Genomic DNA, 25,597 nt, shown 5'->3' on the forward strand with positions numbered 1-25,597 from the left:
CCTGTGTGAAACAATGGTGACACCAGGGGGTGTCCTAACATGCAAATGAGTTCATGCTGGGCTTTTTTAACAAAAAAAAAAGCCCAGGTAAAGAGTAAACTAGAACCTGATTATGGGATGGAGGAAAACTCCACCCCCTAGACCTCTCTCCTGTACTTTTGTTTTCTTCTGTTAGTCTGAAAAAGCTGGTTGAAATACAGCAGATTGTTACATTCAGCAACTTCCATGAGTAAATTGCCCCGGTGAGATCACAAAAGTGTTGGCTTGCAAACTGTGTTTATTTTGGCTGCTTGTGAGTGTGTGTGTGTCCCTTAATGAAGTCATGCTTGGAAATACTACCAAAGCCTGGGAAGGGACTTCTGGGGATATGACAAATTTCATTTTCATTTAGTGGAAGTGCAGATGCTGGAGAACTCTTTGAAAGTAAAAAAACAGGATGAGGAAATGAAGACATATTCAGGGAACTGCAGTGCTGTATTTTGATTTGTTTTTAGGGAATGGGGAAATCTCCAGGCTCCACCCCCCAAAGTCCCCAGCTACTTCCTGAGTTGGACCTGGCAACTCTGCCAGTGAGAGGAAGAAGAGACCCATTCAATCTCAGCGCAGAAAAGTGGATGGGGAAACAGAGGCCCCTCCAAAAAAGTCTCCCTGTTCTCGGGCTGCAATGGATAAGACATCAAGGAAGGATACCCTCCAAGAGATCAAAAGGGCTATTTGGAGGGCCCAGGAAGCAGTCCCTTGCCTTGCCGGTAAAATGTGAGTTGATTGCTGTGGATGGCCAATCCGTTTCCCTTGTGGAAAACAGCCTTTTGCTGGCTGCAGTTGCTCAGGTCTCCAGAGAGCAAGGCAAAACTGTGCACTTCAAGGCAGACCACTGGAGCAACCAGCAGGACTTTTGGTCTGGGTCCTATGAGGGGACAGTCCTGCCACTGGGCTACAAAGTGGTTCAGCTCCATGTTCAGAAAATGGATGCAGACCACATGGCACAAAACATCACTGCTGGGTGATACTAAGTTGCTTGAGAAAGAAGGTGGCCGATAGCTACATCGTCCATGGCTACATAGTCACAGACGCTAACACCAACATACTGGCAGAGGTGAGGTGTTTGTGCCTCAAGGGCATCATTGCCTGATGCACATGCTTCAGCTGGCAGTGAAGGATTCTCTGGGGCTGCAAGGCCACCTGGGATGCTGCTCCCCCCCCCCCTTGAGATGTGGTCCTTGCTCGACCTGCAGGTGCCTGGCTGCCTACTCATGAAGCATCAAGTCAATCTGGCTGCTGTGCAAGAGGCAGGGGATGGGAGATGAGAAACTCCACCCATACCATGATTGTGCACTTGGTGGAGCAGAAGAATGCCATGCAGGATGTCATCTCCTCCATGACAATCCTTTATGAGGAAGAAGAGATCAGCATCAGCTCCAGCAACTGGCTGACCCTCTCCCAAATACTGCATAACCTCAAGTCCTTGCAGAACACCACTGGTGTGCTGTGTGTCCATATGGCCAGCTTGAGGCAAGGCATCCTCCTGATTTGAGGACTGGATCGGGTGCTGGCCTTTGCACTGGAGCCAGCTGTTCTCCCATGGGTCAAGGCCTTGGCAGAGAGGCTGTTGGTGGACATCACCACAAGGTTGCATCCTCCCTGCAATACGGGGAGTACAAGCTGGTCTGTATAGACTGTGACTCCTGGAAAAAAATACAGCTTTGCTCTTCAGAGTGCAAAATTCTCGCAATGGAAGCATAAGCCCTGCAAAGATTGTGGAGGCTAAAGGCCAACAGGCATGGCCAGAGGGAACAGCCGGTGGAAGAGGCTGGAGGGAACAGCCTGGCACCTCTGCCTCAAAGAACCCAGCCAGGAAGAAGCCCCACTACTGGTGTCAGCAGTGAATTGGGAATTCAGCAGTGGATGCCAGATGTGCAATGGTGGAGGATTTGGCAGAGGTGATGGTGAGGGAGTACTTTACCAAGCCCCTGAGACCACCAAAACCAATCCTTCAGAGGACTGATCATGCAAGGCTGTCACCTAACACCCAGACCCCAACAGAGAGACCACTTTACAACCAGGAGGGTATAAAACATGGGTCCTCAATCAGGCAAGGCACTCAGCAGCTAAGCCCCACCACTCAGCACGAGCAGAGAGACAAGGTGGCAAAGAGCCCTGAGTCCACCTAACAGTCAAACCCTAGCAGGGAGACCAGCTTACAATCAGGAGAGTATAAAATGTGGATCCTCACACAACCAAGGCACCCATTAGCTAAGCCCCTCTATTCAGCGTGAACAGAGAGACAGGTCCTGAGTCCACCTGACACTCAAACCCCAGCAGGGAAAAAGGAATTCACAATCATGAGGGAAGAAATGAATATGCTCTGCCAGTCAGCTTTTAACAAGTTCCCTTCCTCTCTGTAAATAGCTGACAAACAAAAAGATGTGGAATTGAGCTGGGCATATATATGGCTTTCTGATTCCCTAAAGCAGAATGGGTACTCATTGGCAGCTAGCAGTGCCTGTTGAGCTTTGGGGGGCTCCTACTGGTGTTTCTAAAGCTGGATAATTCTCTCCCCCCCCCCCTCCGCTTACCTAGGGGCTTTGTAAACATTTTAATTCAGCGGAGTTAGTTTGGCTGGAAATGTATCCATTCATGAACCGCCATAAACAGTGCTAAGGTTCCTGGAATGTTTGTGCCAGGTGCCCTTCCATGAGCATTACCTTATGAATGACAAACCGGCAAAGAATTGTGACAAACTTTAGTTTGTGAGCTGGTTTGTGCCCCTCCCTCCCTCTACTGCAGACTTTTCCTCCTTGTCTGCAGTAGGTTGCTTTCATTGATTCAGCAACAGCCTGCCCTGCCCTAATTGCCAGAGGGTGTGTTTGTTAACTGAACAAAAAACTGTGTGCTTGTTAACTGACTACAATTAAAAAAAAACCATTTCTACAGCCTATCTGTATTACAGCAAAACCAAAATAGTCTTTTATCTCTTTTAAGACTAAAAGAACTTCAGATTTCAGTATGAAATTGCTGGCTTTATCAGGAAGATTGATACTTTTCCATTTAGGTTGAATCCCACCCCCCTTAACTTAAATAGTTCTCTGTCCATCTCTTCAATCAAAATAGATTTTCAGAGTGGATCAGCTTATCTTATCCTGAGACTTTTGCTGGTATCAGCCTTGTTATTAGGGAAACAGGAGCCTGCAGCAGTGGCCAAAAATTAAGGTTGCCAACTCCAAGCTGGGAAATACCTGGAGATGTTGGGGGCGGAGCCTGAGAAGGGTTGGTTTGTGGAGAGGAGGGGAGGCACTTCAGCAGGCCCGTAGCCAGTAAATTTTGGGTGGAGGGACCCGGGAGCTAAAAAGGGGAGGGGGGCATGGGGCTTGGCTGCTTCTTCCCTCCAGCAGCCAACTCACCTGGCCCCAGATCTCTCACTGTCCCCCTCTCTTGCGTGCTGGCATTCTCTCTTGCGTGCACTCACTGCCGCTCTTTCACTGTCCCTCTTTCTCACACTGCTCCCCTCTCTCCATCTGCCGCTCTTTCACTATCCCCCTCTCTCTCGCACTGTAGTTCTCTCTCTCTATCTGCTGCTCTTTCACTGTCCCCCCTCTCTCACTCTGCCCCCCTCTATCTGCCGTTCTTTCACTGTCCCCCTCTCTCACGTGCTGGCATTCTCTCTCTCTCTCTACTACTCTTTTACTGTCCCCCTCTCTCAGGGGCTAGCGTTCTCTCTCTCTATCTGCCGCTCTTTCACTGTCCCCCTCTCTCTCACGCTGCCCCCTGTCGCTCTTTCACTGTCCCCCTCTCTCTCTCGCTGCCCCCTCTATCTGTCACTCTTTCACTGTTCCCCTCTCTCTAGTCGCTGCTCTCCCACTCTCCCCCTTGCTACCCCCCTCTCTCTGCCGCTATCCCATTCTTTCTCTTGCTGCCCTTCTCTCTATCTCTCTCTCTCTGCTGCTGTCCCACACGCTGTCTCTCTCTCACTGATCCTGGAGGCCCTCCAACGGAGGGGACCTACATAGAGGAGGGTTTTTTTTAATAAAGCAGCCTGACCCCCGACTCCCCTGGCCCCCCATAGCTACAGGCCTGGACTTCAGTTGGACATGCCATAGAGTCCACCTCCCAAAATGGCCATTTTCTCCAGGTAAACCATTTCTGTTGCCTGGAGATCAGTTGTAATAGTGGAAGATCTGCAGCCACCAACGAGAGGATGGCATTTGGCAACCCTACCAAAAATCTTTCGCTAACCATATTTGGCCTCCAAATCTTCCCCCTTTCAGGACTCTGCCGATCAGGGCATGATGATCTACACAACCATACCCTCCTGAAGATATTGTAATGTACTTTATGTGGGCCTGCCCTCAAAGGCAATTTGGAAACTACAATTGGTACAGAATGCAACAAGCCATTTTAGTACTGGGGACAGAGTTGCTAACCTCCTGGTGGGGCCTGGAGCTCTTCCAGAATTACAGAAATCAGTTCCCCTGGAGATAATGGCAGCTTTGGAGGGCAGACTTTATGGCATTATACCTCACTGAGGTCCCTCCCGAAACACCACCCTCTTCATGCTCTTCCCCCAAATTCCCAACCCAGAGCTGACAACCCTGAGCTGCAGGAATCACTGCATTAGCTACCTGTGTGTCTCCAAATCCAGTTCAAAGTACTGGGGTTTACCTGTAAAGCCTTTCACAACACATCGTCCATATACCTCCCATGAGGCTGCTTCACTCAGCAACATCTGTTGGTTATTCCAACTCTTGCAAGGGTGCATTCAGTCGCTGCTTCTTTTCTGCCTTTTTCTGACTGCCCCAACATGTTGGGATGTTCTCCCTAAAGTGATTAGGAAGTTGTCTCTATTGCAGTTCAAGACTGAACATTTTAGAAGAGTATTTGGTATCTCTGGGTAATTTTTGGATTTTAGTGTTTTATAGACATTATATCCAAGGTTTTCAATTGTCTTAGTTTTTATTTGTAGTATGCTTGTTTTATTTCTGTTACCCACATTGCATCTCACTTATCTAGGGGAAAGGTTTGTTTATAGATGTTTTAAATTAACCAATGTCAGCTGAGGACTTTTAAAAATGCACTATAAGATAATACAGCATATACAGAACTGAAGCCTACACTTTGTATACTTACAGTTTTAGTGGTAGGGAAAGAAAGGGGTTTCTCCCGAACATATCCACTTCCTGGCTGGTACACACTCCAAGGAAGAGGGAATTTCCCATCTGGGAGCTGAAGTGGTTGGAAGTGCTTAGTAGTTGTTGACTCATAATTGTCTTGAAGGAGCTGCCTGGTTCGGGAGAGAGAATAGGAACAAGAATCAGTGCCCTGATCAAATAGAGTATTCAGGCTTTCTGTAGCTAGAGAAGCACACAGATGGAGAGACTAAGAAGGCAGTGGCTGCTAAAGACGACTTTGGCAAAATTCTGTCTTGCAACAGAGCTTTAAATTGATTATATTTGCATCACTTAAACGGCATTTATTTCCAAAATTCCTATTCCACTTTCTGTCAATTTTGCCTTCAAGGTAGCTTACAGATAAGTGTCAACAATTCAAAGAACAACAAGAATTTTTCCTCTCCCATTTCAGTATGCTCAGCAGTGGCAAAACAAGTAAAAATGCTTGGATTAAGAAACTTCAGAGCAACCAAAAATGTTCTGTCTTAACTCCTCCCTTTATGCAAGTTCCACATACTCATGGAAACATGATGCAGCCTTATACTGAACCAGACCACTGGTCTATCAAGGTCAGTACTGCATATTCTGACTAGCAGCAACTCTCTGGGGCCTCATGTGGATGCCTTTCATCATCTGCTACCCAAGCTCCAGCAGCATAGTGAGATGCCATTTAGTAGCTCCATGACCTGGACATTGTCATTGTGCATTATGGGAAAATGAATGAGACTACCACAAATGGAAGCCTGTTGCTGCTCCATCAACAACCTGAGTTATGAGGATGTGATTTTGTTAGCATGGGGGTGGCCTGTAGCACAGAAGGTTATTCCATCTGTTTCCTATGTGAGATACCTACCCAACAGCTGGATTATCTACTTTGTCCAGGCTCTGTTTATACTGGACAACAGGTCGGTAATTGGCTTTGTATCCCGCTCCAGTGTGGAAACCATTCCGAGGACAGAAGCCTGCCTGACCTAGCAAATGAACAGGAAGCAAACAACAGTAGCCAAGTTTTATTGCCAGTGAATTCATTTACAGTATATACTCACTATGTAAATCATTCATTATCACAGTAATCCAAGTCTATGCCCCAACTACTAATGCAGAAGAGGCTGAAGACCAGCTCTATGAAGGTCTACAACACCTTCTAGAATTAACACCAAAAAAAGATGTCCTCCTCATCATAGGGGACTGGAATGCCAAAGTAGGAAGTAAAAAGGTAATCAGAACAACTGACAAGTTTGGCCTTGGAGAAAAAATGAAGCCAGGCAAAGGCTAATAGAGTTTTGTCAAGGGAACAAACTGGTCATAGCGAACACCCTCTTCCAACAACCTAAAAGGCAACTCTACACATGGACATCACCTGATGGGCAACACAGAAATCAGATTGATTATACACTCTGCAGTCAAAGATGAAGAAGCTCCTTACAGTAAGCAAAAACAAGACCTGGAGCTGACTGCAGCTCAGATCATTAGCTACTCATGGCAAAATTCAGGTTTAAACTGAAGAAAACTGGGGAAGCCATTAGGCCATTCAGGTTTGACCTTGATCACATCCCTTATGAATATACAGTGGAGGTGAAGAATAGGTTTAAGGAACTAGAGTTGATAAACAGAGTGCCTGAAGAACTATGGACGGAGGTTCGTGCCATTGTACAGAAGGCAGCAATCAGCACCATCCCAAAGAAAAAGAAATGCAAGAAAGCAAAGTGGCTGTCTGATGAGGCTTTACAAATAGCTGAAGAAAGAAGGAAAGCAAAAGGCAAAGGTGAAAAGGAAAAATTCACCCAACTGAATGCAGTTTTCCAGAGAACAGCAAGGAGAGATAAGGAGGCCTTCCTGAAGGAGCAATGCAAAGCAATAGAGAAAAATAATAGAATGGGAAGGACAAGAGATCTCTTCAAGAAAATTGGAGAAATCAAGGGAACGTTTCATGCAAAGATGGCCATGATAAAGGACAAAAATGGTAGGGACCTAACAGAAGCAGAAGAGATCAGGAAGAGGTGGCAAGAATACACAGAAGAATTATACAAGAAGAATCTTAATGTCCTTGACAACCATGACAGTGAAATCGCTGACCTTGAGCCAGACATCCTGGAGTGTGAAGTCAAATGGGCTTTAGAAAGCATTACTAACAACAAAGCAAGCAGAGATGACAGTATCCCAGTTGAGCTATTCAAAGTCCTAAAAGATGATGCTGTTAAAGTGATGCACACATTATGTCAACAAATTTGGAAAACGCAACAGTGGCCACAGGATTGGAAAAGATCAGTTTATATTCCAATCCCAAAGAAGGGTAATGACAAAGAATGTTCAAACTATCACACCATTGCACTCATTTCACATGCCAGCAAGGTCATGTTAAAGATCCTACAAGCTAGGCTTCAGCAGTATGTAGACCAGAAACTACCAGAAGTTCAAGCTGGGTTTCGGAGAAGTAGCGGAACTAGAGATCAAATTGCCAACATTCGATGGATTATGGAGAAAGCATGGGAGTATCAGAAAAACATCTATTTCTGTTTCATTGACTACACTAAAGCCTTTGATTGTGTGGATCACAACAAACTGTGGCAAGTCCTTAAAGAGATGGGAGTACCAGACCACCTCACATGTCTCCTAAGAAACCTGTATAAGGGTCAAGAAGAAACTGTCAGAACGGGATATGGAACAACTGATTGGTTTAGAATAGGAAAAGGAGTTCGACAAGGATGTATATTGTCACCCTGCTTATTTAATTTATATGCAGAGTACGTCATGCAGAGTGCTGGCCTGGATGAAGCACAAACTGGAATTAAGATAGCTGGGAAAAACATCAACAGCCTCATATATGTAGATGATACCACTCTAATGGCAGAAAGTGAGGAGGACCTAAAGAACCTCTTGTTGAGAGTGAAAGAGGAGAGCACAAAAGTAGGCTTGAAACTCAACATCAAAAAAACCAAGATCATGGCATCTGGCCCCATCACACCTTGGCAAATAGAAGGGGAATACATGGAAATAGTGACAGACTTCACATTTCTGGGATCCAAGATCACTGCAGATGGCGACTGTAGCCACGAAACTAAAAGATGTCTGCTCCTTGGGAGGACAGCTATGGCGAACTTGGGCAGTATAATAAAAAGTAGAGACATCACCCTGCCAACAAAAGTCCATATAGTCAAAGCGATGGTATTCCCAGTAGTACTGTATGGCTGTGAGAGCTGGACCATAAGGAAGGCCGAATGCAGAAGAATAGATGCTTTTGAGCTGTGGTGCTGGAGGAGAATCTTGAGAGTCTCTTGGATTGCAAGATCAAATCAGTCAGTCCTAAGGGAAATCAACCCAGACTGTTCCCTGGAAGGTCAGATGCTGAAGCTGAAGCTCAAATACTTTGGCCATCAAATGAGAAGGGTTCACTCATTGGAGAAGACCCTGATGCTGGGAAAGAAAGAAGGCAAAAGAAGAAGGGCTGGCAAAAGATGAGATGGCTGGACAGCATTACTGATGTAACAAACACGAATTTGAGCAGATTTCGAAGGATGGTGGAAGACAGGAGGGCCTGATGTGACTTTGTCCATGGGGCTGCAAAGAGTTGGACTTGACTGTGCGACTGAACAACAACAAATGTCTATTTACTTCTTTTCTGCCAGTGCACTTAAGGTAGTCTACAGCAGGGATGGCCAACGGTAGCTCTCCAGATGTTTTTTGCCTACAACTCCCATCAGCCCCAGCCATCAGCCATGCTGGCTGGGGCTGATGGGAGTTGTAGGTAAAAAACATCTGGAGAGCTACCGTTGGCCACGCCTGGTCTACAACATAAAACAATGGTTTAGAATCTGTTTAACATGATAGGAACAGAAAACCAAGATATGAAAGGAAGATGAAAATAGGCAAATGTAGGTACCAGTGCTTACAATATTACATAATGGCCAAGTAGAATAGCTAATGCAGAAGACCAGTCAGAGAGAGAAAGAGCCAAATAGCAATCAGCCAAGATGATCAAGATGGCCTCACAAGAAATTAACAAATATCTTCTCCACACTTCCCCAGTGACCCCTGCTCCATGCCCAGAAGATCTCCATGATCCTTTGCCAAACTGGCCTGGAGAAAAATTGCTCACTGACCCCAAAGTAACAATCAGCATTTCACTGGGTGTGTAAGAAAGGACCACAGAACTAAGCATTGATGCAACATTTCCTGCCCTCCTTCTCATTGTCTGTCTAATTCACAGAATCAGCACTGTTACACCTCAACTAACCTTTTATTGGGGAATATTAATATTTCTTAGCTCAAAATGGCGAGTCTACGAGAGGTGGGGTGAGCAAGGATCTCTGTCAATGTTTACGGAGATAGACCACTGAAAATGCTTTGGTTAATAATGGATTTTATTATAGGTATTGGTTTTCTAATAGTTACATCCCAATCAAACAGTTTCAAGCATACAAGAGGAATACAGTGGTTAGCTGAATAAGTGTGGATGGGGGAAAGGTGATACAGTACCTAGATCGTGCAGAGTAGGCTCAGTCAGAGGAAACACAAGGCCTCTGGAGGGAGTTCTCTTGAGAAGAAGGGAGGGCAGGGTGAAAACAGGAAGGTATGCAGGGAGGAGAGGATGGAGAAATCTAATCCTGACAGGTAGGATTGCCTGTTTTCTAGGGTAAATTATGTCACATCAAGCGATTCAATGAGGAAGCAGAGTGTCACACCAATGGAAAATTGGAGTGTCATATGTTGACTATCCAATCGGATATCATTGTGTCATAGACCCATACCCCAATAGAGGAATGTTAATTACACTGGCCAAATGACTTTTTATGGCCCTGTTTTTCCAAACTGATTCCTTTGAAGCTCCCCAAAAGCAATAGATTTCTCCCTTAATGTCAAACATGGATAGGCATCCATCAAGTGTTCAGGAGATTGGTTGACTTTGATAGCCTTAGCAGTAATTAAAGAAAAATAGAAATTTTGTTAACAGACAGATTCCCTGGCAAAAATGTGAGACCAGTTTACAGGTATACCACACATTCACAACAAGATGGCAACTTAACCTTTAGCCTTTGTGTTTCTGCTGTCTTGTCCTGAAGAATAACAGAACATATATATACAAACCATTTGTTTGCGTTGCAGGGGTTCTGGTAACCCTTATATTGTTTTTATGTTTTGATAACAAGACTTAAAAGGTTGCCAAAAGAAGTGAAGGAACTTTTACAGCTCTGCCCACTACGTGTCCCTTTCTGGGCCTGGAATTCTTCATTTCCAAGAGCAGGAAGATGGATGCTCTTCAGACTTTCAGCACGGCTACCACGTTTGCTCAGCCTGCTTGGGGCCTAGAAGGAACTGGATTTGTCTCCCTTATGTACAAGAAAGACCATTCCAATTCAAATGGGCATTGCTGTGTCATATTAATATTCTAGGGTTATCACATTCCAGGGGTGCATGGCTTGGGAATCAGTACAGGGGTGTCTTTTTGGATATCAGCACTGCTATCAGATGGGCATCTGTTTAAAAATCTTTAAAGAAGGAGAGCCAACCACCTCCCAAAGAAGCTTGTTCCACTGAGCAACTGCTCTGTTGGGAAGTTCTTCCTAATGTTTAGCCAGAAATTCTTTTGATTTAATTTCAACCCATTTGTTCTGGTCCAACCTTCTGGGGCAACAGAAAATAATTATGCACCATCCTCTATATGACAGCCCTTCAAGTACCTGAAAATGGTGATCATATCACCTGAAAGTTGTCTCCTCTCCAGGCTAAATGTACCCAGCTCTTTCAACCTTTCCTCATAGGACTTGGTCTCCAGACCCCTCACCATCTTCATTGCCCGCCTCTGAACACATTCCAGCTTATATCTTTCTTAAATTGTGGTGCCCAAAACTGAACACAATATTCAGGTGAGGTCTAACCAGAGTAGAGTAAAGCATGTGATCTGGACACTTTACTTCTGTTGATATAGCCCAAAACTGAACTGCTTTTTTAGCTATCACATTACTCTGCTGACTCATGTTTTGTGTATGGTCCACTAAGACCTCTAGATCCTTTTTACACATACTAATACCAAGACAAATCTCCCTCATTCTATAATCATGCATTGGATTTTTCCCACCTAAATGCAGAACTTTACATTTATCCCTGTTAAAATTCATGTTATTTGTTTTAGATCATCCTGTATCCTGTTCCTGTCTTCTACTGTATTTGCAACCCCTCCAAATTTAGTATCATCTGCAAATTTAATAAGCATTCCCTCTATTCCTTCATCCAAATAATTTATCAAGATGCTGAACAAAACAGGTCCCAGGTCAGAACTTCGAGGCACTCCACTTGTCACTCCTCTCTAAGAGGATGAGAAACCATTCACAAACACTCTTTGGGAGCAATCTGTCAACCAGTTACAGATTCACCCCTAACAGTAACAGGATCCAAACTACATTTTACCAAATTGTCAACAAAAATAGTATGTGGAACTTATCAAACGCCTTACTGAAATCAAGATAAATGATGTCTACAGCATTCCCCTGATCCAGCAAGGAAATCACTTTCTCAGAAAAGATCAGGTTAGTCTGACATGACTTGTTCTTGAGAAACCCATGCTGGCTCTTAGCCATCCTTTCTAAGTGTTCAATGACTGACTGTGATGATTTGTTATAAAACTTTTCAGGTATATATGTCAAGCTGATGGGTCATTAGTTACCTGGATCCTCCTTTTCCGCCTTCTTGAAGATGGGGACAACATTTGCCCACCTCTAGTCTTCTGGCACCTCACCTGTTCTCCAAGAATTCTCAAAAATAATAGCCAGAGGCTCAGAAATTATGTCCACAAGTTCTTTTAGTACCCTTGGATGCAGTTCATCTGGCCCTGAGGACTTAATTTCATTTAAAGAAACCAGATGTTTATGTACTACCCCATGCTGATCCTAGGTTGGAACTTCATAGCCTCATTGTATGTTCCGTTTTTGCCATGTTGAGCACTGTTTCCCTCAGAAGAGAAGACTGAGGAAAAGTAGGAATTGAGCAGTTCTGCCCTTCATCGCCTGTTACATTCCTGTCCTTGCAATGGGCCTACCATGTCCTTGCTTATTCCGAACATGTTACTTACTCCGAACATGAAAAGAACCATTTTTTGTTGTTTCTAGCATCTCTTGCTAAGCTCTTTAGGTTTCCTAACTCTTTCTCTACGAGCCCTGGTTATTTGTTTATATAAGACCTTCCTTCCATTTCCTAAAGGAGTCTTTTAAATTCCTCGAGTATTTAGAGAATTGTATATGGAGCCACCTTAGCTTCTTTAGGCTCCTCCCATTTTTCCTTCTCATAGCAATCATTTGTGATTGTGCCTTCAATATTTTGTTTTTGAGAAACTCCCACGCCTCTTGAACTCCCTTTTCCTTAAGTATTTCTGACCATGGGATTTTCCCCAGCATCACCTGAAGGTTGTCAAAAATTGCTTTTCTGAACTCCAACCTAGAAGTCTGACTTCATACAGTTTTTCCCTTCCCCTAGACTGTAAATTCCAAAATCTCATGGATTGAAACCTTATGAAAAAAGATATTCATCCGTCTGGAAGGGGAGAAGTGGTTTCTCCAAGGCCACACAACTTTTGGTGAATGTGCTTTATTCTATAATGGTCCCTAAGCATTAGCTAAGTTGTTTACAAGCATGCTCATACCCTGGTCGTGCTAAAGGTTTTGTACATGTTGTACATGCATCAAGCTTGTGGCATCCACCTTGTGTTGCATGCACAACCAGTCTACACCACTGTCAAAGTCAGGCACAGCCACTGACACTGTAGGAAGCAAAATAATACCAAAATAAAAAAATGACAAAGAGGGAAGGTGAAAATAAGCAAACATGGGTACCAGCTAAAGTTGCCAACCTTCAGATGGTGACTGGAGATCTTCTGCAGTTACAACTGATCTCCAGGCAACAGAGATCAGTTCATCTGGAGAAAACCGCTACTTTGAGAGGTGGGCTGTATGGCATTACACTCCACTGAAGCCCCTTCCATCCAGGGCTGGATGTAGAGAGGGCAGAGGGGGGTGCTTATGCCGGGCGCCGGTGGAAGGGGGGGGGCGCCAAAATTGATACAAACCCATTGCATTCTATGGGACCACAGAATGGCCCATAATGGGCGCCATTTTTTAATTTTGCCCCCCCTCAAAAAACATGTAGATCCGGTCCTGCTTCCATCCCCAAACCCCTCCTGCTTCAGGCCACAGCTCCAAAATCTCCAGGTATTTCCCAACCCACAGCTGCCAACCCTTGTACCAGTGCTTATAATGTTACACAGCAATCAGGAGGAATGGCCAGTGCAAGAAAGAATGAACACATACACAGACACACAGGTTACTGATATGGTCCTTACCAAAAGCTGTACCATAGCTGGTAGCATAGAATTTCAGGGGGTCCATACTTCCACCAGAACTTGTTTTCACATAGGGAGAAACGATCCCCAGGGGAAGACGCCCCATCTTCTCCGAGGATACAGAGGCAGATTTCCTTATGTAGGATTTCCCTGGAGAAACAGAGATTGAAGAAGACTGACCACTAATCATTTTGGATAGCAGGGGTTCTGTGCTACTCTAGAAAGGAAAGTGATACTGTGGCCTATGGGAACTGTTTGTCTAGAGTGTGCCCATCTCCCTAGAAACAGAATGAGGACACACACTGTACTGTGATGTCATAGGAAGCACAGAATAAAGAAAAGGCTAATCATATCCTGATTCAAACCCATAGTCCTATGGGGATAGTATAGCAGTGTTGAGCCTTTAAACCAGGGGTATCGAACATGCAGTTCGGGGGCCGAATCAGGCCCCTGGAGGGCTCCTATCAGGCCCCCGAGCAACTGGCTGTCATCTGCTTTCTTCTCCCTATCTCTTGCTTCCTTCTGCAAAACAGCTTGCTTTGCAAGGCTTGCTCATTTACACAGGAGCTACAGAGCAAAACTTCTATTTTCTCCATTGGCTAAGGCTCCTCCCTTAGGGAGGAATAGCTTGCTTTGCCATGCTCTCTCAATTGCACAGCACAGCTACTGAGCCAAGCCTCTCTTCCTTCTGTTGGCTGAGGCTCCCCCCCCTAGTCCCCTGGGGAAGGAAGGAAAGAGCCAGAGCTTCCTTTGCCCAGTTCCCTGGATCCCATGGGAGAAATACAAAGAAAACATCTTTAAAACCAATAAGTGCTAATGTTTTAAGCATGTTTTAAGTTTTTTAAAAATTATATTTGCGTTTGTGTCCTTTATAAAATTTATATCTCTGCTACCTAATCTTAAATAGGTACACACATGGCCCAGCCCGGCATGGCCCAACCCAAAATGGCCCGGCCCAACAGGGTATCATTACTGTCAGATCCGGTCCTCATAACAAATGAGTTTGACCCCCCTGCTTTAAACAGTCATTCTTGATACATGAAACATGGCAACAGCCACATTTTCCTCAAATATGAGACACGGGTGCTAATGATAATGATATTTTCATTTACTGTCAGCTTTTCTCACTGGGACCCAAAGGAGACTGCAAGTGTGATAAAGAAAGCCTTATAGTCCAGGGGTGGCCAAATTGTGGCTCAGTCTTTCGCACATATTGTGCAGCTCTCAAAGCCCCCACCATCCCATCGGCTAGCTCAGAGAAGGGATTTAAAGAGAGAAACACCAACCTGTGGCTTAAAGAACACATTTAAAGTTGCTTTCCTTCCACCTCTCCCTCCCTCCTCCCTCCACCATCTATTTTCTTTCTTTCTTTTTACTTCTCTCTCTCTCTTTCTCCCTTTCATCCCTCTCTAAATTTAAAAGTGTTCTCCAAGTCCCGCCCCATTGCAGCACTGGCCGGCTGGCTTGGCTTAGAGAAGGCATTTGTTGTTTAAATCCCTTCTTCAAGTTTAGATTAGGTTTAGAATAGGAAAAGGAGTTCAACAAGGATATATATAGTCACCCTGCTTATTTAATTTATATGCAGAGTACATCATGCAGAATGCCAGACTGGATGAAGCACAAACCGGAATTAAGATTGCCGGGAAAAACATCAACAACCTCAGATATGACACCACACTAATGGCAGAAAGTGAAGAGGACCTAAAGAACCTCTTGTAGAGGGTAAAAAAGCACAAAAGTAGGCATGAAACTCAACATCTAAAAAAAATTAAGATCATGGCATCTGGCCCCATCACTCCTTGGCAAATAGAAGGGGAAGACGTGGAAGTAGTGACAGATTTCACATTCCTGGGATCCAAGATCACTGCAGATGGTGACTGTAACCATGAAATTAAAAGACTTTTGCTCCTTGGGAGGACAGCTATGGCAAACCTGGGTAGTATAATAAAAAGTAGAGACATCACCCTGCCAATAAAAGTCCATATAGTCAAAGCGATGGTATTCCCAGTAGTACTGTATGGCTGTGAGAGTTGGACCATAAGGAAGGCCGAGCGCAGAAGAATAGATGCTTTCGAGCTATGGTGCTGGAGAAGAATCTAAGGGAAATCAACCCTGACTGTTCCCTGGAAGGTTAGATGCTGAAGCTGAAGCTCAAATACTTTGGCTATCAAATGAAAAGGGAGCACTCACTGGAGAAGATCCTGGTGCTGGGAAAGACAGAAGGCAAAAGTAGAAGGGGACAGCAAAAGATGAGATGGCTGGACAGTGTTACTGATGTAACTAACATGAATTTGAGCAGACTTCAGAGGGCCTGGTGTGACTTGATCCATGGAGTCACAAAGAGTCAGACTCAACTGTGCGACTGAACAAAAACAACAACCTAGCCAAGCCAGCTGGCCTGGAGGTATTGTGAGAAAAATACCCCTAATTTCAGAACATCATAGTCACCCATTTGGTTGCCAGGGTGCTTGGAGACTCAACTCACACACACATCTGCCAGGAAAACGTGGGTTTTTTCTACTAGACTGTAAGGGACTTATGTGATTACTACCAGCCACAACGTTGTAGCAGCACTCCGTATCTCTGGAAGAGTGTTAACCAGGAGAACAGATGGGTTTCCGGTCGCTCCGTGCGATCACCATCTCGGCCGTTGCAGCGGAAGAAGTTGCGCCGCCAGGAACTGTCCAGGCAAGCGGATTCCAGCCTTGACCATAGAATCCATATGGGAAAGCTAACATCACCAGCAACTATCTTCCTGCAGTGCCACACTCCATGACAGCAAAGCAGGAGGCTCACGTACTCAACAGATGTCACCTATGCATAAGGCAGTGAAGCTTATCTTAGGCGTGGATCCTGTCAGACTGCCTAAGCCTTTGTCCAACGGAACCCAAGACAAAGGATGGTGCCAGTAGAGGAATGAAGAAGAGGAAGAACATCTTCACCCAGAGCCAAGTTTCTTTGTATAGATCAGATGTTACCTTAGGTAGCAATTTGGCCATCTATTGTCACCTTTTAGATAAGTTTTGATAGCCTTTTAATCACTTCCACCCCAATAATTTCACCCATTCTTTCCCTTAATGGTCAGCCTGGAGCCTTCCCCTTTGGCCCATTGTTACCTGGAAGTCCAATCAGGTAACCAGGGCCAAGTCTCCTCATTGGCCAGGTATGGGCATCCAATCAGGTGCCCCCAATAAACTGGCTATTGGCTACCGCATAAGTCCAGCCCTTATGGTCATTGCAGAGCCTCCCGTTTTTCTGAAGTCATGTACCAGCTGACCACCTGTCATCTGCCCCTGTACCTCCTACCCCCTAAGGGCTCAAGGTAGTCCTTATAACCACAGTCCCAACTCCCCACAGGTGTGCATCTAGCAGTACCCCATTCCTGCTGCTTAGATACATCTCCGATTCTTGGCCAGTTGAAGGTCCCATTCCCCCCAGTCCTCGTTTGTCGCCATTGGAGCCTTCCTTGAAGACTACGATCAGTAATTATCACCCTGTTTGTCCATCCTTATGTTACCTCTATGCATTTCTCTCTATTTTTATTAGGACTGTATGTGTGTTGTATGTATCCATTACCTTGTATGTATGTTCTATAATTTCTGTAATAAATTTTTAATTGTTTTATTTAATTAGTGTCCTTGGTAAATTTAGCAATAATTTCTGGAAGTGGAATCCTGTATACATAGATTCTAGATCCTTTTTAAGGCAAAGGTGCCCACCTGTCAATTCCCCAGCCTCTTTGAGGGCATTTTGACTTACAGTATGAGGCTTGGAAAAGACATTCAAAGTTAAAAGTGCTTTCTTTCTACCTCTCCCCCCATCTATTTTATTTGTTTGTTTGTGTTAATTTCTAGTCTGCCTCGAGTGGGTTCAGGGCAGATTACAACAAATTTAAGCAATAACAAGGTGTAGGGTTGCCAAGTCCAATTCAAGAAATATCTGGGGACTTTGGGGGTGGAGCCAGGAGACTTTGGATGTGGAGCCAGGAGACTTTGGGGGTGGAGCCAGGAGACACTGGGGCGGAGCCAGGAGACACTGGGGCGGAGCCAGGAACAAGGGTGTGACAAGCATAATTGAACTCCAAGAGAGTTCTGGCCATCACATTTAAAGGGACAGCACACCTTTTTAAATGTCTTCCTTCCATAGGAAATGAAGGATAGGGGCACCTTCTTTTGGGGCTCATAGAATTGGACCCCCGGGTCCAATCGTTTTGAAACTTGGAGGGTACTTTGGGGAGAGGCACTAGATACTATATTGAAAATTTAGTGCCTCTACTTCAAAAAACAGCTCCCCCAGAGCACCCGAAACCTCCAGAACTATTCCCCATTATACCCTATGAGAATCGATCACATAGGGAATAATGAAGACGTTTCCCTCTCTCCCCCCCTCCCTTTCTGGCGAGTCTGAAGCAGCGGATCGGCCTCTCTACTCACCATTTGCTGCCAGCTTCTTCACAGAAACACAGACACACCATCCTAAATTGAAGCCTTTCAAGTCAAGCCTCCAGAGGTGCATGGTCTTTTGCCGGCGGGGCTCCCTCTCCCCCCTCCACCAGCCAGCTGATTGGGGGTGGGAAGCAGCCTGGGAAAACTGAAGAAAGGCTGCTGCGATCAGGGCTGGGTGGGAAGGGCCGCCATTCCCCCCACTTTCCAGATTTTGGCGAGCGGGGGGAGAAGGCTCCAAATTGGGGGTCTCCCGGCTAGGCGGAGGATTTGGGAAGCCTAACAAGGTGCAATAAAAATTAGAAATAAATTTAAACAGTTAAAACAATGAAATTACTCCATTTCAGGTGGAAGACGACTAATTGGGCCATAGTGCAAACAGAGCTGGAGCTGATGATATTTCAAAAGGCCTGATAGATGGTGGAATATGTCAACAAGGGAGGCCAGACTCAATGTACTGTACTATGGGTGTCCGCTGCCTCACTCAAAGGTCTGGCAGAACAGCTCTGTTTTTCAGGTCCTATGAAAGGGTAGTAAATCAAGTAGGGCCCTAATCTCCAAAGGAAGAATTTTCCACCAGACTGGAGCCAGGGCAGAGCAAGCCCTGGCTCTAGTCGAGGCAAGACCAACGTCCTTTGGGCTGGGGACAACCAGCAGATAGTGATTAACTGAACATAAAGTCCTTTGGGGCAAATATGGGGAGAGGTGGTTCCTCAGATATGTCAGTTCCAGGCCGTGCAGGGCTTTAAAAGTCAGTACCAAAACCTTCAAGTGAATCTGGTACTCAAGAGGTAGCCAGTGCAATTGGTGCAGCACTGGCCATATGCTTACACGTAAAGGCAATGCAGTTAGCAAGCCAGCTGGTGCATTTTGCACCAACTGGAGTTTCTAGATTAGCCCCAAGGTCAAGCCCACATAGAGTGAGTTATAGTAATTCAACCTGGAAGTGACCATTGTATGGGTCACTGTAGCCAAGTCCTGAGGGGAGAGATAGGGTGCTAGCTATCTGATCTGCCAAAGAAGGTAAAAGGTGGATCTGGCAACTGCAGTGACCTGGGCCTCCATAGAAAGGGAGGCATCCAAGGTCACTCCCAAGCTCTTCACTTTCTGGGCCGGCGTAAGTAGCGCACCATCCAGGGCTGGGAGCCGGATAACCAACTCTACTCCACCTTGGCTAAGGTACAGGACCTCTGTCTTAGTTGGATTAAGCTTCAACTGGCTCTGTTGCAACCACCCAGCCATGGCTTCCAAAGCCTCAGCCAGATGATCTGGGGTGGAGTCAGGATGGCCGTCCACTAACAAACAGAGCTTGGTATCATTCACATATTGGTGACAACCCACCCTAAAACCTCAGGCTAACTGGGCAAGGGGCAAGAGCATATAGATGTTGAACATCATTGGTAAGAGAATTGCCCCCTGCAGGACACCACATACAAGTGGGTGTTGTGAGGAGATCTGCTCACCAATTGCCAACCTTTGTTCCCGACCACGGAGAAAGGAAGAGAACCACTGTAAGGCAACCCCCTGAACGCCAGCCCTTGCACACCATGTACAAAGAAGGGGAATCAAAAAATTTGCTTGGAACTTAATGTAAAGTGGACAAATTAATAAAATGTGAGAAATGGATTCAGTAGCTCCCAAACTACAGGGGCATTGTCTAAGTTCTTGGGGAATTTTTTGACATCTTCTGGAGAAGATGGCTAATGGCAGTATATTATATCTGGCCAACATGAATGCCCTTCTTTGCTGAGGGTTGGTTAGAGAGCAAAAATAAGTAGTTAACTGGTCAGAGGTCAGAAATAATCCCAGGTGAGTTGGAGAGCAAGTTTTCCTAGTTGCCTCAATCAGGCACTGGAATTGAATATCTAAACACCTGTGTTTGATTATCTGGAAGACTGTTGAGGCAGATATAGGTACAGCGAGTCCGAAGGAATGCCAATAGATCTAATTTTTTTGTGGACTAATTTCAGCCAATTAGATTCATGATAATCTGTCAACATTAGGCAAGTAAAAGAATTTGAATCAGAATTAAACAAAAGGCGAAGTGAAAATTTAATTATTAAAAGCCAAGCCCAAGTTTCTAACATCTGGCCGCCCCTGAACAATGGATGCAAACATTATCTGTTTAAGACAATGTGACTGTTTAGGAAAGATTTATCCCTGCTTAAAGCCACCTCCTGAGCTGAACCATTACACTGCAGCTTTGCTCCTTCTACAACAATATCCTGCTGGCAAATTGTGTTTTTCATATTTTGCAATATGATAGAAGCACATGGGCTTTCGTATAGCCTCAGGTAGACCATTCCACAATGTAGTAGTGACCACAGAGAATTTGTGTGAACGAGTAATTGCCATTTTTACTTTTTTGCAGGGTGGTATATTCAGAAGGCTTTTTCAGATGAATGGAGATGTTGCAGTGGAATATACCAAGAGAGGTGGTCATGCAGATATGTGGGTCAATGCCTTTAAATGCTTTGTAGCTTATAGTAGCACCCATAAACAACGGAGCATCTGCGGAAAAGGACTGATATGTAGATTCTGCTTGGTGCCCAACAGTGACATTTGATACCAACTATTTTTTCCTAGTTGTCTTTGAGGGCAGGCCCATGTAGAGTGCATTACAGTAGACAAACCTTAAGATAACCGTAGCATGGATCCATGTGGCCAAGCCAACTGAGTCAAGGTAGGGATCCATCTTCAGAGCTGAGTTGGTAGAATGCTTCTTTTTTTTTACAGGTGCATCAGATTGCTTCTCTGGCAATAAAGTCGGATCAAGTATAGTCCATAGGCTCTTAACCAAGTCATCAAGAGTAAGCTGGATTCCAACAAAACTGGAGAGCATCATGTCCTTTAGGACTTTGGTCTTCCCAACCAACATTACTTCTGACTTGTTAGGACTTAGTTTCAGCTTATTTACCTTTAACCATTCAACTACAGCTTTCAGACATTGGTTCAGAGTTGCTACCATGTCACCAGGTGATTTGGATAGAGAAATATAGAGCCAAATGTAATCAGTATATCGATGCACCCTTTTCTAAAACCATAACGATTTATCCTAAGAGCTTTACATAGAAATTGCAAAGCACGGGGGACAGGACTGAGCCTTGTTGAAGTCCCCAAGACATGACCTACACTCTTCCTAACCTCCTGAGTCCTGCCCCTAGGGAAAGATATGAACCAATCCAAAGTGTCTCCTTTAATCCCTACTTGTATATACAAATGATTCAAAAGGAAGGGATTGTCCACTGTACTGAAGGCTGTTGATGTCTAGTAAGGATAGCAAAGAAGCATTGTCTTTGTCTGCATTTAGACAAAGGTCATCTACTAGGACTACCAGTGCCATCTCTGTCCCATGGCCTAGCGTTGAAACCAGAGTGAAATGTTTGGGGCAGAAGTTTTATCCAGATAAACTAAAAAAAAAATCTGGAAGTGCACCTTACTATTATATTTTGATTGGACTGCAGCACTTCCATAGAGCATGCACCACGGCATTGTTCTTAAGTTCACAGGGGTTTACACTAGGGGTGTGTATGCAAATATAAACCAATCAAAACCTGAATGGAAAATACCCTGTTTTAATACATTATTCAAGTATTTGAAGGACTGTCATATAGAGTAGGGGTGGCCAATGGTAGGTCTCCAGAGGTATTTTGCCTACAACTCTCATCAGCCCCAGCCATTGGCCATGTAGGCAAAAAACATCTGGAGAGCTACCAATGGCCACCCCTGATATAGAGGATGGTGTGGAGTGTTTTCTGTGATCCCAGAAGGTCAGACTAGAACCATGGGTTGAAATTAAATCAAAGTGTTTCTGGCTAAACAATAGGAAGAACTTCCTGACAGAGTGGTTCCTCAGTAGAACAGGCTTCCTTGGGATGTAATAAGCTCTCCTTCTTTGGAGGTTTTAAAAACAGAGGCTAGATGGCCATCTGACAGCAATGCTGATTCTGTGAACTTAGGCAGATCATGAGAAGGAGGGCAGAAAGGGTTGCATCAGTCCTCGTGGCTCTTTCTTACATGCCCAGGGAAATGCTAATTGTCACTTCAGGGTCAGTGAGCAATTTTTCTCCAGGCCAGTTTTGCCAGGGATCCTAGAGAGGTTTTTTCCCTCTTTTTTGCCATCTTCTGCGTGCAGAGCAGGTGTCACTGGGGTGGTGGTGGTGTGGGGAAAGATATTTGTAAATTTCCTGCAGTGTGCAGGGGGTTGGACTAGATGACCCTAGAGATCCCTTCCAACTCTATGATTCTAATAATAGTAATATTTGAAATGTTAGGATCTGGCTGGTATTTTGACATGTGGCTGAATGACTGCAAGAAAATTAAGATGGCGCCCAGGGAAGCCTGATTTCATGAGATCTCAGAAGTTAAGCAGGGTCAACTGTGGTTAGTACTTGGATGGGAAACTATCCTTGAAATACTCAGTTGGGAGGTGGGGGCAGGCTTATTCAGCCACCTCCCTGAATATCCTTCAGGCCCCCAGTAGGGACCAGTCACCAGAGGCCACCATGACTTCCAGATGCACACAAACACAAAATGCAAAAATATGAAAAAAAAGAAAGTTAGGAGGGGGAGGGACTCAGCAGATATGTAACTGACAAAGATGTTTACTGCTCAGCAGGATTATCTTCTTGCCACTAAAGAAGACTGAAGAAGGCTAGATGGACCAGAAGTTTGACTCAGTATATATCAGCTTCTTAGGGCCAGGAAGCACCACAGAGAAGTCTGACATGCAGCAGCCTCCTCCCTCCTCTAGTCTACATCCACTTTACACAATCCACATTTTGCAAACAGTCTACACATGCGCTCTTACACTTCCCCAGTACCCTACTGTCACCAACCCCGTTCTGCCTTGTGAAGACAGCATTTACTTACTTTTTGTGGGTAGACTGCTACAAACAGAAGCCTGACAATACTCCAAATGACCAAGCCAGTCCCTTAGATAAGTTAGAAACTTGCTGCAGGAATGTACAGACCTAAAGACTAACTGTCTGTATCCTAGCAACCAGCACATAGCAACCTGATCAGACAACGTGCTGACTTCCAACAATTGGAACAGGAGGTTCACATTCATAGATGGTGCAGAGGCCTTGGAAGGGTTGAAGTGGCACTCAACATACATACCAAATCTAGACTATAATAGGTGCTGTGTATTGGGATTTCCAACAGTAGCTCTCAGGCTTTGGGGTGGGGCAGAGAGAAAGTTGTGTGCAATCATCTTATCAGATCTAAATAGAACCCACATTGGCATTGTGTGCTTTTCCTTTAAAGGTATATGCTTCAACTAATTCCTAATTTCACCTCCACATACTGCCTGAACAAGGAAAAATAGAACAAATGGAAGTTTTCAGCATTTGCTACATTCAGAAAGCAGCATTGAGAAGCCACATTGAGTGGGAAGAAAGGAACACTTGCAGGTTATATGCTTTCCACAGCTGCACAATGGTTTTGAAGTTTGGAAATTGTTCTCTGAGAAAGAACCCAACAATTTACCCTCCTCCTCCTCAATTCTACCTTAATGTTTTGTCATTGATATAGAGCAGTTGCTTTTTGGTCAAGACCATAGAGGGTTGTTTCTGCACACCAGAAACAGAACTGGCTTAATCGCTTGGCTAAACATGCCAAAATGGGAGATCCAAAATAGAATAGCCTTGGAGAAGTGTAAGAAACAAAGATTAGAAACCATCTAACTGATATGAGTCAGTACTATGAGCCTCTGAGGGCCAGGTACAGAAACGTCTGAGAACGGCAAGAACGTCCACCTTAATCAAAGCAAAGATAAAGTTCAAAGAGGGGCTGTATTGGCTGAGGGGGAACCAAATGCTTGCACGTATGAGAAGCTTGCAGTAATTACTGTCTTTGAATGGACTTTAAGATAAAAAGCAGCAAGAATGAGCTAACAGATTTTATATATTTTGAAAAAATATTCAAGTATAGATAACTTTGCATAGTGTTTGAAGTTATAAGGTAATTGGTTAGCCAAAAATGTCCATCCTTTTCAAGTGGGAGTGCTAGCTATTGTTTGGACATGATTTTTTAAAAAACCCTATAAATAAGGGAAGCTGAATTGTTTGGGAATTTCTTCTTAGAACAGGCTCCTTGCTTGTGACCTGCTTATCTTTGGGTAAGATACTTTTATGGTCATGTAATTGCTTTAATCATCTATGTAGATGTTATAATTTTCTTTTTTGAGTAATCAACATGAAATATACAAAATAACTATGTTGTAATATATTATAAAATGGAACCAACTGTTCCCTAATAGTATTATATTTGACTTTTTTTTTAGTTGCCGCTCACCCAAAGGGTCTTGCAGTGACTTACATTAAAACCATATAAGTGAGGTTAAACAATGTAAAACAATTATGAAATATTAACATTAAAATGTTCAACTATTAAAATATACGGCTAACACCATACCACAAATCAAACATCTCAAACATGTCGATTACCCTCCAAAGGCCTACCTAAACAATTCAGCCTTGCATACCTTGTGGAAACTAGAGAAGTCAGCAGGGCACAGGTGTCATCCAAGAGTGCATACCACAGGGTAGGGGCCACTACTGAGAAGGCATTTCCCCCTGGTGACAGCTAACTAAGCTATCCTGGGACCAGGCATCTGCAAGAGGCCCACAGAGGATGACTATAGAGTTGTAACAGGAGAGGTGGTCCCATAGGTATGATGGTCCCAAACTGTTAGCAGCTTTAAAGGTTAACACCAATACCTGGAATTGGATTGGGGGATTAATTGGTAGCCAGTGCAGCTGCCACAGAATTCAGAGTAATATGAGTTGACCATGATGTTCTGGCCAGCAACCCATAATGAACCAGAAGTGTTGTTGAAGTGCACCTCTTGCCAGGAATTAAAATGATCTGATATTGAAACACTAATTAGAAACCTAGGGTTCTTAAGTGCATGCCTATGTCTGAGTCAGACCATACCAGAGTAATCCCAGAGTTTGCAGAATTAGGATTGCCAACCAGGTAGTGTCTGAAGACTTCATGGGATGTAGGGATCAGTTCCCCTGGAAGAAAATGGCCACTTTGGAAGGTGGACTGTATGATGTAATACCTGAAGTCCTTCCCCTCCCAACACCCAATCCTCCTTAGGGTTCAACCCCCCCCCCCCCCAAATCTGCAAATATTTCCCAACCCAGAGCTGGCAACACTATGCAGAATATGTGCTTGTGAAATCCCAACGGTCCAAGTGGAATGGAGCAGAATTTGCAGCAAGTCAGAACCATGAGGTTCAAGGGGCTCTGTGATTTCTGGGCTCTCTCAAACAACAGGGCTGCTGTTATGAGGATAAAAAAGAGAAAGGGGATAACAATGTTGTAAGATGCTTTGGTCCTAACAGAGGAGAAGAGCGGAGATAAATAACACATTTTTCTACAGCGAGATTAAAATACACAACAAAATGTGTTATATAACTTCACTCACATAGAATTTGGCACACATTCTGTGCAATGACCTCTTGGCATGGAGCATACAGAACCCTGAAATTGCCACAAACATTTTAAGCCACAATAAGTCTCTGCGAACTATACATCAACTCAGATTAATCTTCATTAAACCCTTCCATACTAAACAATCAGCATTTCATAAGTTTATGACACCATGTGGTTGTTTAAAGGTAATGCCAAACACAAGCTTGAATTAGCCAG

The 25,597-nt window shown here is 44.4% G+C and overlaps 1 protein-coding gene across 1 annotated transcript in view; it reads right to left on the reverse strand.

Annotated features, from left to right (window-relative positions):
* Nucleotides 1–13,717, reverse strand: part of SAXO4 (stabilizer of axonemal microtubules 4) — a 53,321-nt gene extending 39,604 nt beyond the window's left edge. Inside the window, exons 1-3 of the mRNA XM_060262014.1 lie at nucleotides 13,495–13,717; nucleotides 6,019–6,136; nucleotides 5,125–5,278 (exon numbers count right to left, since the gene is read on the reverse strand). Of these exons, the coding sequence (XP_060117997.1) occupies nucleotides 5,125–5,278; nucleotides 6,019–6,136; nucleotides 13,495–13,684 (462 nt within the window). The 5' untranslated portion in view covers nucleotides 13,685–13,717. The remainder of the gene's footprint in view (nucleotides 1–5,124; nucleotides 5,279–6,018; nucleotides 6,137–13,494) is intronic.
* Between the last annotated feature and the right edge of the window lie 11,880 nt (nucleotides 13,718–25,597).

The sequence above is a fragment of the Heteronotia binoei genome, chromosome 21, assembly GCF_032191835.1.
Source record: "Heteronotia binoei isolate CCM8104 ecotype False Entrance Well chromosome 21, APGP_CSIRO_Hbin_v1, whole genome shotgun sequence".
Lineage (NCBI taxonomy): Eukaryota > Metazoa > Chordata > Lepidosauria > Squamata > Gekkonidae > Heteronotia > Heteronotia binoei.